General features: G+C 47.0%; 3 protein-coding genes and 1 non-coding gene across 5 annotated transcripts; 1 reads left to right on the top strand and 3 right to left on the bottom strand.

The window, feature by feature from the left end:
• Positions 1–13: 13 nt before the first annotated feature.
• entr1 (endosome associated trafficking regulator 1) lies at positions 14–3,111 on the bottom strand. Its single transcript, XM_047048087.1, has 8 exons — positions 2,747–3,111; positions 2,525–2,646; positions 1,883–2,266; positions 1,547–1,620; positions 1,226–1,337; positions 1,027–1,089; positions 628–767; positions 14–397 (listed from the first exon to the last, which is right to left on the bottom strand). Exons 1-8 carry the CDS (start codon positions 2,790–2,792, stop codon positions 307–309), a joined length of 1,032 nt encoding a protein of 343 aa, XP_046904043.1. The 5' UTR covers positions 2,793–3,111; the 3' UTR covers positions 14–306.
• A 58-nt stretch (positions 3,112–3,169) lies between these two features.
• On the top strand, positions 3,170–8,463 carry chek2 (checkpoint kinase 2). Of its 2 annotated transcripts, none has more exons than XM_047048084.1 (15): positions 3,170–3,246; positions 3,970–4,390; positions 4,695–4,819; positions 4,895–5,027; positions 5,243–5,333; positions 5,506–5,602; positions 5,686–5,739; positions 5,880–5,944; positions 6,134–6,233; positions 6,331–6,417; positions 6,556–6,719; positions 6,879–6,994; positions 7,418–7,503; positions 7,685–7,831; positions 8,039–8,463. In XM_047048084.1, the coding sequence occupies exons 2-15, from the start codon at positions 3,994–3,996 to the stop codon at positions 8,150–8,152; spliced, it is 1,776 nt and encodes a 591-aa protein (XP_046904040.1). In that variant the 5' UTR covers positions 3,170–3,246; positions 3,970–3,993; the 3' UTR covers positions 8,153–8,463. The 2 variants fall into 2 exon arrangements, with proteins under 2 accessions (XP_046904040.1, XP_046904042.1); XM_047048086.1 differs by having other exon boundaries at positions 3,185–3,265.
• A 74-nt stretch (positions 8,464–8,537) lies between these two features.
• On the bottom strand, positions 8,538–10,931 carry gstt2 (glutathione S-transferase theta 2). Its single transcript, XM_047048088.1, has 5 exons — positions 10,725–10,931; positions 10,308–10,395; positions 9,995–10,145; positions 9,391–9,567; positions 8,538–9,261 (listed from the first exon to the last, which is right to left on the bottom strand). Exons 1-5 carry the CDS (start codon positions 10,909–10,911, stop codon positions 9,115–9,117), a joined length of 750 nt encoding a protein of 249 aa, XP_046904044.1. The 5' UTR covers positions 10,912–10,931; the 3' UTR covers positions 8,538–9,114.
• Positions 10,932–11,131: 200 nt separating this feature from the next.
• On the bottom strand, positions 11,132–11,203 carry trnae-uuc. The gene has a single exon. It is a non-coding gene; the product is annotated as a tRNA-Glu (tRNA).
• Between the last annotated feature and the right edge of the window lie 142 nt (positions 11,204–11,345).

Genomic DNA, 11,345 nt, shown 5'->3' with positions numbered 1-11,345 from the left:
CAAAAGGGATGTTAAAATGTATATGAGAATATATTTATCATGATCACATCGAGTACAGTTATTTCCCATTTGAAATAAATCGGTAACAAACAGATGTTAGTGTGATTAACGTCATGTAAAAAAAGAATGTGCAAGACGTGTCAGGACAGTTTTAGTGATATGCTCTTCTGGCCTGTCCAAAACACCAGTGCTGGGCATTAAGCTTTCCCGATTGGCTCTTCCCAAATGTATTTGCCTCCATTAGCCGTGGAATGGATGGATACATTGCTCCCATTGGTTGAGGAATAAATAATGTCTCTCCCACCCTCAGTTTTCAGTCTGAAGGTCGCTTATCTTGTCGATGGAGTGCAGTAGTTGAGACACCAAACACAAGGTCTCTGCTCCAGTCAGCAACTGCCTGCGAGGGTAAACACAAACCGATTTAACAAGCGAGGACAAAGACCACAAGGTTACTGAAAAGTACCTCTCTCACAAAGGTTTACTGTTTAAGAGTTTGCAAGGTATGTGTTGGCCTTAGACAGTTTCACATTCTAACTTTGTGACACTAAAGACTTACTAAAGTCCACATAAAGGGACCCACAGCCACGGTTAAGTAGCAGTAATTTGACAGCTGGTATGTAGACGTACTTGATGGACGTCTCTGCGTTGAGAGCAGCTTTGTTGAGGTACTCTGATGCCGCCTGAGCGTTCTGCCTCATGGTGTTCAGAGCGGTCGTCTCTCCCGCTCGCAGCCTCTCGTTCTCACACTGGTAGCCCTCCACCTGGTCCTGCAAGGAGACAGCCAGCGCTGGGTGAGCAGCACCAACGCTTATTCCTGCTTCTATTTGTCACTGTGTGGCTCTGCTGTGAACAACCGTCGAGGATGACGGTGACAGCCAAAGCAGAGGCTGAGTTTGAGGTTAGTTTCCCGCTCCGTAGACCTCTCTCTCGCTCACACACACACACGCTCATCATTATTCACATCAATTTTCGCACAGCTACAAACACACAAGCATTCCCCCCTATCCAGAAGGCCTGCTGTCTGACCTGCATCTGGTGAAGCTCCTGCTTGAGTCTGGTCACACTGTTCTCAGCCTTCACTGCTCGTTTCTGTCCAGAAAGAAAGTTTCCCGTTAATATGAGGGAGAAGATCAAGAATGCATCGGCCAGTCAGCTACTGGTCAGTTCAGACATTAAGGGTCAGATATGGTTGGAGCAATCTGTCAGTCATCCCACAGGCCCTTACTGTCATCAAGTGCAGGTTCTGTTCCACAGAGTGGACCATACTCTCCAAGGCCTGGGCCTCCCTTTCCTCCTGCAGTCTCTTCTTATGCAGTTCCTCTGTGAGCTCTTGAAGTCTGCGGGGAAAAACATCAGTAACTTACACCTTCATTTGCCGTCTAGTTATTTTGGACCTTCAAATACTGTACCTGCTTCAGCCCACGCACACCCAGAATAAGTATCTAAAGCTGTACAGTGTGGAGTCTGTAGTCTGTATAGTAGTGTGTGTAGTAGTATGTATAGTAGTGTGTATACTGTGTAAGTGTATGACCGTGTACCCAGCCACCTGCGATCGTCAATCTCGGCCTTCTTCAGCAGAGATCGGACGTTCTTCCTGAGCTGAGCGTTCTCATCCTGCAGCTGAGAAGAGAAACAGAACTGCTGTCAAACACAGCCGACTGGACGTCACCTGGGTCGTCCTCTATCACACTGTGCAGAGAACTGAGTGTGGGGAGAGGGAGTGTGTGTGTGTGTCTGTGTGTGTGTGTGTGTGTGGGTGTGTGTGTGTGTGTGTGTGTGGAGAGAGGGAGGGGTGGTAAAGAAGAGTGTAAGGAGGAGGCCTCTAGAAGACGATGACAGGAGCGTGCGTGTGGAGAACGGAGGAGGGCAGGTGTAAGTGAACCTTCTGCAGATGGTTCCTCTTCCCTTCTGGCCTGCCAGTCTGGGTCCGGAAGGAGAGCTCCACCATCGACGTCTCATCATCCCCTTCATAGTTCACCGGGCCTTGCCTGGAGCCCTGCCACAGAGACTCCTCAAGCAAAGACGGCTCCTCTCCCTGATCCTCCTGCCACGACACCTCCTCCTCGGTGCCGAGGGAAGACGGGTCTGAATACGTGTTGCAGTCTGCGGTTCTGCTCAGCACAAACTCCTGGGCGTCCTCCAAGGCTGAGGGCTCGTAGCTCCCGGCCCAGTCCTCCTCAGACTCCTCCCCTGGCTGTGGTGTCACGCCCAGGTGGCTGTAGGATGGATACTCTCTGTCTGACAGGAGGCTGCTGCCATATGTCTTCTGTAGGGTCACACACACACACCCACACACACACCCACACACACACAATGACACACACACAATGACACACACTTGCATGAATCATCTCTGAAATCCTCGCCCCCTTGTTCACAAAAGCACCAACTGTAGTCAGACTTGTCAAGGCTTTTACCGTGTTTGAGATTTTCTGTGTTGTCAGTGTTCCTTCACTATATATTTGACTTTAATGTTTAATTGAATTAGTTGACGTTTCGTCGATAGAACTAGATGCAAAGTTACCTTTCTCATTGGGTAGAAGGTTTCATCTGAATCTGTATTCATATCAGAGTCCTTATTCTTGACGCGGATAAACTCTTTGAAGGAGAAGGGATTCAATTCGTCTCCATCCTCTTGGGCTTCATCTGAAAAGTTAAATAACATTGAAGTTGCTATAGTCACAATGTTGTTCACGAAGTGTACCTGGTAGCAATTATGTACAGTTGACGCTGTTTGGCAACCTACCATCTTCGATAATTAAAGTTTTTGCAGAAGTTTTCGGTTTTGACATGTTGGATGGATGTAGAGCAGTCGGAAGTACGGTTGTGACACTACTACGAGAGTAAGCTTGTACACTATCTAGCTACGCTAGCTAACTTACTAACTGGTTAGCTACTATAGCTAATTCGACAGGATACGAGCTGTAATACGAGACAGAAGCACTATAGCACATCTAGCTAACAACACAACAATGGCTACAGATCCGCCAAGATTAGTCTAGATTATTTTCTCTAAACTACTGACTGTACTGGCGTGCCCAAATGGTCAAGAAATTCCAGATGTTGTTCATCACTGTGGAGCGCTGAAAACAGATCAGTTGACAGATGAAAGATCACGTGTGCACACACGAACTTTGTATTGGTTCCTAAACTTATGACGTTTATTGAAAAAAATGCACATGCCATGAAACAACCTTTTGCAACTCCGGTGTATATTCCACGTTTATCATATGTTCTGAAATTGTGGTAAGAGTGATATATAACGGTGCGTTATGCATAATTAAGATAAATATAAATAATGCATTTGAATTTGATTCTTGGTACTTGCATCTGGAAAGATTGTCTAACGGAGTAGCTAACTCGATTCATTCAAAAAGCTCATGTGTAGTGGCTAGCTAGCTACCTGGTGCTGAATTGATTATTTAAATGGGCCAACGTTATCATATATGAATTAAGAAATCGAAACATCATAAAATATAATATAGGATGTCAATGTTTACTGGGGTTTTTATTCAGTGTGATGTTAACACACGCACTCATCTAGCAAGCTAGGTAGGTGACCATCAGCTAACAATTGTAGGCCAAACTAACTGCTACCAGTCAGCATCTTCCGCAAGCTGTGTGGATCAGGAAATGGGTTAGGTGGGACAGTGGGCAGGGTTCTAATTACGGGGGGTTTGCGGGGTTTGACCCCCCTAATTAAGACTTGGACCCCCCCCAAAAGAGGTAAAAACAACAGGTCGGGGGGGTCCATACATTTATATATCGTTCTTACCTGTAATCGTAAATATTACTTTACGCCCCCGATTGTCATTTTATAATTCGCACTCTGACTGGGGGGGGGGGGGGGGGGGGGGGGTGTTGAGTTGCTGCACGCCTGCACCTTATGGACGTGAGAGGTAAGAAAACAGCTATTCCACCCTTCACATTCCAGCACAAACCCTGTTGTACTGTCTTCATCTCTTGCAGACTCAGACGGAGATAGATATTGCAATGTCTGAAGAACATACCAAACTACCTGACTCCCAGCGCAAAACACGGACGCGACGACAAACCCGGTCTCAATCCCAACCTCAAATAGACACCCAGTCCCAAACGCAGTCCCAGCCCCAGTCCCAACCCCAAACCCAGTCCCAAACCCAGTCCCTGCCCCAAACCCAGTCCCAACCCCAAACCCAGTCCCAACCCCAAACCCAGTCCCAAACCCAGTCCCAAAGTCAGAGTAGTTCTAGTTCGTCATCCGTTCCTGCCAGCCAGTCCTCATCCACATCAGGCACTGTGAGCTCCGTGGACACCATCCCGGTCCAAGACCTGTCTCCCATCCGTGAGGAGCCAGAGCCTCGCCCCTGGGGCCGCCTGCTGCCCCTGCACAAGCGCTTTAGAGTCCTCAGTGAGTCCCACAAGCAGCTGTTGGTCACCCAGTCTTTAAACCACATGGCTGTTCTCTCTCTATATATATATGTGTCACTCTCACACTGTCTCACTCTCACACTCTCTCTGTCTAACTCTCCCTCTGTCTCACACTCTGTCTCACTCACTCTCCATTTCATTCTATTTTTTCATAGTTTCACAGATACGCATTCTCTCTTTTTCTCACTCGCTCTCTCTCAATCACTCTTTCTTTCTTCATGAATTAGGATATAAGCCTATCCTTTTTCAGTTCTTCGTGTTTTGGTCTGTTGTGTTTTGTTCAGACTGCATCGAGGAACAGTACTGGTTCGGTCGTGACTCCAAGTGCGATTACTGTTTTGAGGATGGCCTGCACAAGAACTCCTCCAGGTTCCAAACCTACAGCAAAAAACACTTCAGGATATTTAAAGTAAGTATCTTGTCTTCCTTTTCTCCGTCATGCTGTTCTGTTTGGTATCACTGGTTCCCTCCATCAACCCTACAGGAGGACGATGTCGTCTATTGTGAGGACCATAGTGGCAACGGCACCTACGTAGACGGTCAGCTCATTGGGAAAGGAAAAAAGCTTCCCTTGGCTAACAATGCTGAGTTGGCTTTGACTGACAGTCGCAATAAAGGTACGCTACTGATGCCGCCTTGTAAAATATGACATTTTCTCACAACCATTTTCAGCGAATTACAGCGCTCTGTCAAACCGTTTTATGACTGTTGTCTTTCTCTGTGCTCTGACACAGCCTGGACACAGTCGGATCATTACAGCACAGTCCCTTCCTAAAGGTGATGGCAGTTAGTGTTGTTTGATGTGAAACCAACTGTTCGTTTTTCCCTTCAGCATTCATGTTCATTGATCTGATGGCTGATGAACAGTCCAACCTGCCCAAGGAGTTTAGAGACAAGTACATAATCACCAGAAATATTGGGAAGTAAGTTTGTTGTCTGTACTTTGAGCTGTGTTGGAATATTAACTGTACTGGTACTGATACAGATGGGAAGGAGGGAACCCACCTGTGTGGGTGTGTGTGTTTTGTAGGGGTGTGTGTAGGTATAGGCTTGGCTGTCCGAGGTGTGTGCTTAACTAGGCGTGTGTTTTCCCAGGGGTGTGTGTGGGGAGGTAAAGCTAGCCTTTGAAAGAGCCACCTGTAAAAAAGTGGCCGTCAAGACCATCAAGAAGAATGACTTCCCATCTGTTGGGGTGACGTATAACCACTTCCTGTTATCAAGGAAACACAGATGCTGAAATACATCGTCCTCATGTCGTTGTTTCTCCATGAACAGATGGCTACGAGAAACGCTGAGAGAGAGATTGAGATCCTCAAGAGGATCGACCATGTGAGTTTGTCAGAAGCACTATCTTACTGTCTATAGCCTGAGTTAGTTTGGTGCTTGTCTGTAAGGTAACAAACACATTTAGGTAGTGGACATCCTCTGTAGTTAGGTGTTAACTTGTTTACTTCCTGTCCTACGCCCAGCCCTGCCTGATTAGGACGGAGGACTTCTATCAGACCGATGATTCCTACTACATCGTTCTTGAGCTGTAAGTCTTGCGCTCTCTGTTTACATAGTTGGATTCTTTATCACAACCTCCTACTCGGCCTTTGAAACCCCCACTTGACCCAGCTGAACTTAAGACTGGCGGCAAGACATTACACCCAGCTAGAAAGAGGGAGTGGAATGCACAGTGTGCGTCACATTATAATGTGTGTGTATGTGTGTGTGTTTTCAGGATGGAAGGGGGAGAACTGTTCAACAGGGTCAAGTCCAAGCAGCAAATCCCAGAGCCCATCGCCAAGCTGTATTTTTACCAAATGTTGAAGGCCGTTGAGGTAGTTTCACCACTGGTCGTTCGCAAAACGTATGCGATAGAAGTGTGTACAGGACTGTCCTAACTGTCTATAACCCACCTTGTCCTTGGCCTTCTAGTACCTACACAACAATGGCATAATTCATCGAGACCTAAAGCCTGAGAACATTCTTCTGTCCTCCCACGAAGAGGAGTGTTTGATAAAGGTGAGAGAACAAGACAGAAACCATCCCCTCAAACATTATTATAGAAAAATATATCATAAATCTTTTACTGTAAGTATGCTATTATAGCACAAGGTATGCGTGGGATGGTGTGTGATGATCCTTACTCTTGTGTTGCAGGTGACAGACTTCAACCAGTCAAAGATCTTGGAGGAGGAGTCTCTGATGCGGACGCTCTGTGGAACGGCTACGTACCTAGCGCCCGAGGTGTTTACGGACGCTGCTACCGTGGGTTACAGCCGGGCCGTGGACGCCTGGAGTCTGGGGGTCCTGCTGTTTGTGTGGTGGGTTCTACCCTGACAACTGTCACGTTTGTAATGCTGCCTGTGTGCTCGATCTTAGCCGTTTGCTGAAATAGTGCTCCCTTTAACACCCTCTGTGTGTGTGTGTGTGTGCTCTCCCCGCGTGTTTAACAGCTGTGTCTGTGTCTGTGCACCCCCCAGTCTAGGTGGCTACCCTCCCTTCCACACCGACTGGTCTGATTTACCGGTCCCTGACCAGATCACTCGAGGCATCTTCACTTTCATCGCGTCCAAATGGAACAAAATCTCAGCGCCCGGTGAGACATACCTCTGTGTGGAACAGCCTGATTAGTGTCTGTGTGGAACAGCCTGATCAGTGTCTGTTTGGAACAGCCTGATCAGTGTCTGTGTGGAACAGCCTGATCGGTGTCTGTTTGGAACAGCCTGATCGGTGTCTGTTTGGAACAGCCTGATCAGTGTCTGTTTGGAACAGCCTGATCAGTGTGTCTGTGTGGAACAGCCTGATCGGTGTCTGTTTGGAACAGCCTGATCGGTGTCTGTTTGGAACAGCCTGATCGGTGTCTGTTTGGAACAGCCTGATCAGTGTCTGTTTGGAACAGCCTGATCAGTGTCTGTTTGGAACAGCCTGATCGGTGTCTGTTTGGAACAGCCTGATCAGTGTGTCTGTGTGGAACAGCCTGACTCTTTGTAACATACCTAAATGGCTGTTTTCTGTGTAGCCAGGGACCTTGTCAAGAAGTTGCTGGTTGTGAACCCCACCCAGCGCCTCTCCATAGAGGAAGCCCTGAGGCACCCCTGGCTGGAGGTGAGACCCTCAGAGAAGCTCAACGTATCCCAGCAACAAGCACAACACCCCAGGGACCGAGAACCCGTCGGATTTCCTTGGGGAATCAATAGCTTTCTAGTGGTGGGACTGGGGACGTTTGTGTTGATGGATAAGAGCATAGCAGTGAGGGTGAGCCTGTTGTGTGACTGATTCTCCACAGGACCCCAACATGAGAGACAAGGCCCACAGCATCATGTACCCCAACGCTACGGCACTCGCTGCAGGAGACTCCGATGACCCCGACACGTGGTCGGATGGTGCGGCCGGACCGTCCGACAAAGCCGCCGCGCAGTCCGACGTTGCTGCGGTAAAAAAACACAATAAAACCTTTATACTGATTTGTCAACGGAGTGGACTACTGCATATAGGAATGGTTCACTGGAGTCTGCCAGCTTGTGTAGGTCCTCGTGTCTGTTGATTCTAACACAGTTACTCTGTAGTGTTAAAGAACAGTTCACTGTTCAACACGGCTGTTCGCTGAGCCTGTGTCCACCTGTGGTGTTTTTGGTTCCAGACGTCCACCTGCAGCACCGCCAGCACCATCTCAGGCAGCAGGAAAAGACCAAGAGAGAACGCGGAGGACGACCAACCGCCCGACAAACGTCCGGGCCCGTTCACGGCCAGCTGATCCGTTCCCACGGTTACTGATCTGAAGAATCACCGGCATGCCTTGATCGGTTCATTCCTTATAATCCTCCTGATCTCACTTGTCTTCAATCACTGTTCAAAATTCCGCCTACTCGTCATCACCACTGTCCACATGCCCATTGTTAACATACATGTCTCAATGTGGTGTGTGTGTGTGTATATATATTTTTGTACTACAGGTAAATAAAACCAATTTTATTTAGGCGAGACATTGCCTAATTACACATTTGCACAACACTTTATGAAAGGTTAAGCTTGTTTCATTCTAGAGTTCCAATCGTCATCACCACTGTCCACATGCCCATTGTTAACATACATGTCTCAATGTGGTGTGTGTGTGTGTATATATATTTTTGTACTACAGGTAATTAAAACCAATTTTATTTAGGCGAGACATTGCCTAATTACACATTTGCACAACACTTTATGAAAGGTTAAGCTTGTTTCATTCTAGAGTTCCATCTTCCTCATCCTGAAGGCATTGCCTGTTTTATAGATTATTGCTGATCAGGTTTAGTGTTTAAATCATTGATGTGTTGATTCTCAAAGCAAGTAAGGCTGGAGATCCTTCTAGTAGGTTAAAGGCTTTACATAGCTGATAACAAAATCAGAGGCATCTTGGTTAAGGCAGCCTTGTCTCGGTCCTCACAACCTTCTGTCCTGCATGTTTTAGATGTTTAGGTCTTCCAACACACCTGATTCAAATGACGAGTCGTTGTGATGCTCAGCAGATGCCCGTTAACGACCCGTTCATTTGAATCAGGTGTGTTGGAAGAGGGAGACGTCTAAAACATGCAGGACAGGAGGTCTTGAAGACCAGGGTTGTTGACATTAGCTCATACTCAGGTCAACACTGAGGCAAATCACTCAAAATACATCCAAAGGTCTTGTACATATTTGTACATCGGGGGTGGGGGGTTGACACCATGGCAACCGGTGACATCACAGTTTGGCCTTTGCATTGTCCCTGACGCGGTACAGCACGGCGTGGGCCTCGTCAAAGGAGCTGCCCACAGCCGACTGAACGCGACCCAGCCAGCGCTGCAGCACAGGACGGTCCTGCAGCACATCTCTGCCGCCCCCTAGAGGCTGGAGGAGGAACAGCAACAACAAAGGAAGCTGGTGAGAACGTTTCCTGAAAAGGTAAGCTGACAGTCCTCCACAGGAGGACCACTAAGAGCAAAGCCCCGGAAGCTCAACGATGTCATATCCTCCGACCTGCATGAGTTCACACACGGCCAGCAGGTCAGCCAGAGAGATGTCGTCGCCACACAGGAAGGGCTGCCTCTTTAGGAACATGTCTTGCAGCTTGTCCAGGGTGACACTCAGCTCCGACACGGCCCTCTCCACCCTGGCCTGCTCGGTCGGCTGGCCGGCCATACGGGGCAACAGCACCTGCACACGCACGCAACACAACATCACTACCTACGTCTAGAGCAGTGGTCTTCAACCCTGGTCCTTTTTAGATCAGTTGGAAGAGTTTCCCTCTTCCAACACTCTTGATTCAAATGAATGGGTCGTTATCTAGCTATGCAGAAGCCTGGTGATGATACAGGGCAGGGGGGTTGTTGAAGAACACTAATCTAAAGTCATGTCAACCGTGTCTGGCATCTTTCCTTTCCCTGATTACTAGACATACATCAGCACCCACTGGTGAACAGGTGTTCACATTCAATCTGCATGATGAGGTGTGTGTTATGCATACATGTGTTGGAAAGTGCTACTTCCATCTTTACAAGAAGGTTTTTATTATTGTGTGTGTTGGTGAGATGCCTTAGTGATGAACGCATTGGCAACATGCTTGTTGTGATTTGTGTGTTACCTCCAGGAGGAACACTTTAGCAGCTTGAGGTCGTGTGTTGGTGTGATGCCAGGCGGTGTATTCGTCCACTCTGGCCCTCCGCTCTGGTTGCTTTGGATACCAGTGGTCAGGGACATGGTACTTTGTTGCCAAATACTTCAATATGGCATCACTGCAAAAACAGATCATGCAAATGAGGAATTAAGCTATGTGCTGTGTACGTGATCAAATTGAAGTCAATTGTGTATTACTGAATGCCACTGATTGATTTATCGATCGATTAAATACTGTCCGGGTGAACTAGGTCGTCTTAATAATGTTATAATTGTCTCACCTCTCAGTTAAGACAAAACCATTGTCATCTATAACTGGGACTTTCTGCATTGGATTCAGTTTAGCGAAATCCGGCGTCTTCTGCTCACCTGCATGGAATACGACAACAGTGTATACAGAAGTGGACTTAGTTAATCTATCACCAACCCTGAAACTACTTCACGTCTAGTACATGGCAGGTTATGCTACAATCGATCTGCCAACAAGGACAAAGTTCAAAGCAAGGTTGCTTTTTAGCAACGTCTATAAAGTTTAGTGGATCGATGCTATATATGCAGACGATGGATTTCTGTTCACATGAACAAGTCATTTTGACCAACTAAAATAAAACGGGACAACATTATACTCGTTTGCTAACGTTTGCTAGCTGGAGCTAGCTAACAAGCTAACTGTAAACACATTGCATTCACTCTCCTACCTTTTCGCAGTGCCACAGTTTTCAAAGTATGGGGTATTTTGTTGACATTTACAAAAATATGTATTGCTCTGCATGGCTGAGACAGTAAGTCTAAGTAGATGTCTAAACCTCTTCGACCAGCCATTATAAGTGTCCGGGGTGAATGTAGCCAATACGAGCCACTTGCGTTGTGTATGTGTGTGTGCATAAGTTGTGCAGATCATAAGGAAGGTTGCCAGGTTTGATGACAGCAGAATTATCTCCATATGGAGCACTACAGCAGACTATTGTCTGCGTTGCATAGGCAATTCTGCTCTGACAAGTTATTGTATCCACTACACTAGATGTTCGAAGTTACTGATAACTTCTTCAGTGATCTAGTTATAAGTTCACATGAAAATCCTATAATTTCATTTCAAAACAACTAGTTCCCATACCGGGAGTCGAACCCGGGCCGCCTGGGTGAAAACCAGGAATCCTAACCGCTAGACCATATGGGACTGTACTGTCAAGGTGCCAATTGTGTGACCGAGTATATTAATTCATATGTTCATTCATACTTTTAAGGAAACGTGATGTCCTATGACTAGCTTAGGTCATTTATTACACTAGTCCACTAGCATTAGGTGTACAATGCAGCTT

Source organism: Hypomesus transpacificus, chromosome 24, assembly GCF_021917145.1.
Source record: "Hypomesus transpacificus isolate Combined female chromosome 24, fHypTra1, whole genome shotgun sequence".
NCBI classification, from domain to species: Eukaryota; Metazoa; Chordata; class Actinopteri; order Osmeriformes; family Osmeridae; genus Hypomesus; species Hypomesus transpacificus.
Note: the sequence above shows the minus strand (reverse complement) of the source record. Positions and strands in the feature narration are given on the sequence as shown.

What these genes read in the sequence shown, in the direction of transcription:
- chek2 (XM_047048084.1), top strand. Translation starts at nt 3,994, where the DNA reads ATGTCTGAAGAACATACCAAACTACCTGACTCCCAGCGCAAAACACGG. An exon ending in TCCTCAAGAGGATCGACCAT is followed by an intron (nt 5,740 to 5,879) that starts GTGAGTTTGTCA and finishes TCCTACGCCCAG; the next exon opens with CCCTGCCTGATTAGGACGGA. An exon ending in CGCAGTCCGACGTTGCTGCG is followed by an intron (nt 7,832 to 8,038) that starts GTAAAAAAACAC and finishes TTTTGGTTCCAG; the next exon opens with ACGTCCACCTGCAGCACCGC.
- entr1 (XM_047048087.1), bottom strand. Translation starts at nt 2,792, where the DNA reads ATGTCAAAACCGAAAACTTCTGCAAAAACTTTAATTATCGAAGATG. An exon ending in CCTTCTACCCAATGAGAAAG is followed by an intron (nt 2,267 to 2,524) that starts GTAACTTTGCAT and finishes GTGACCCTACAG; the next exon opens with AAGACATATGGCAGCAGCCT. An exon ending in GCCGAGATTGACGATCGCAG is followed by an intron (nt 1,338 to 1,546) that starts GTGGCTGGGTAC and finishes TTTTCCCCGCAG; the next exon opens with ACTTCAAGAGCTCACAGAGG.
- gstt2 (XM_047048088.1), bottom strand. Translation starts at nt 10,911, where the DNA reads ATGCACACACACATACACAACGCAAGTGGCTCGTATTGGCTACATTCA. An exon ending in AACTGTGGCACTGCGAAAAG is followed by an intron (nt 10,396 to 10,724) that starts GTAGGAGAGTGA and finishes TATTCCATGCAG; the next exon opens with GTGAGCAGAAGACGCCGGAT. An exon ending in CCGTGTGTGAACTCATGCAG is followed by an intron (nt 9,262 to 9,390) that starts GTCGGAGGATAT and finishes TTCCTCCTCCAG; the next exon opens with CCTCTAGGGGGCGGCAGAGA.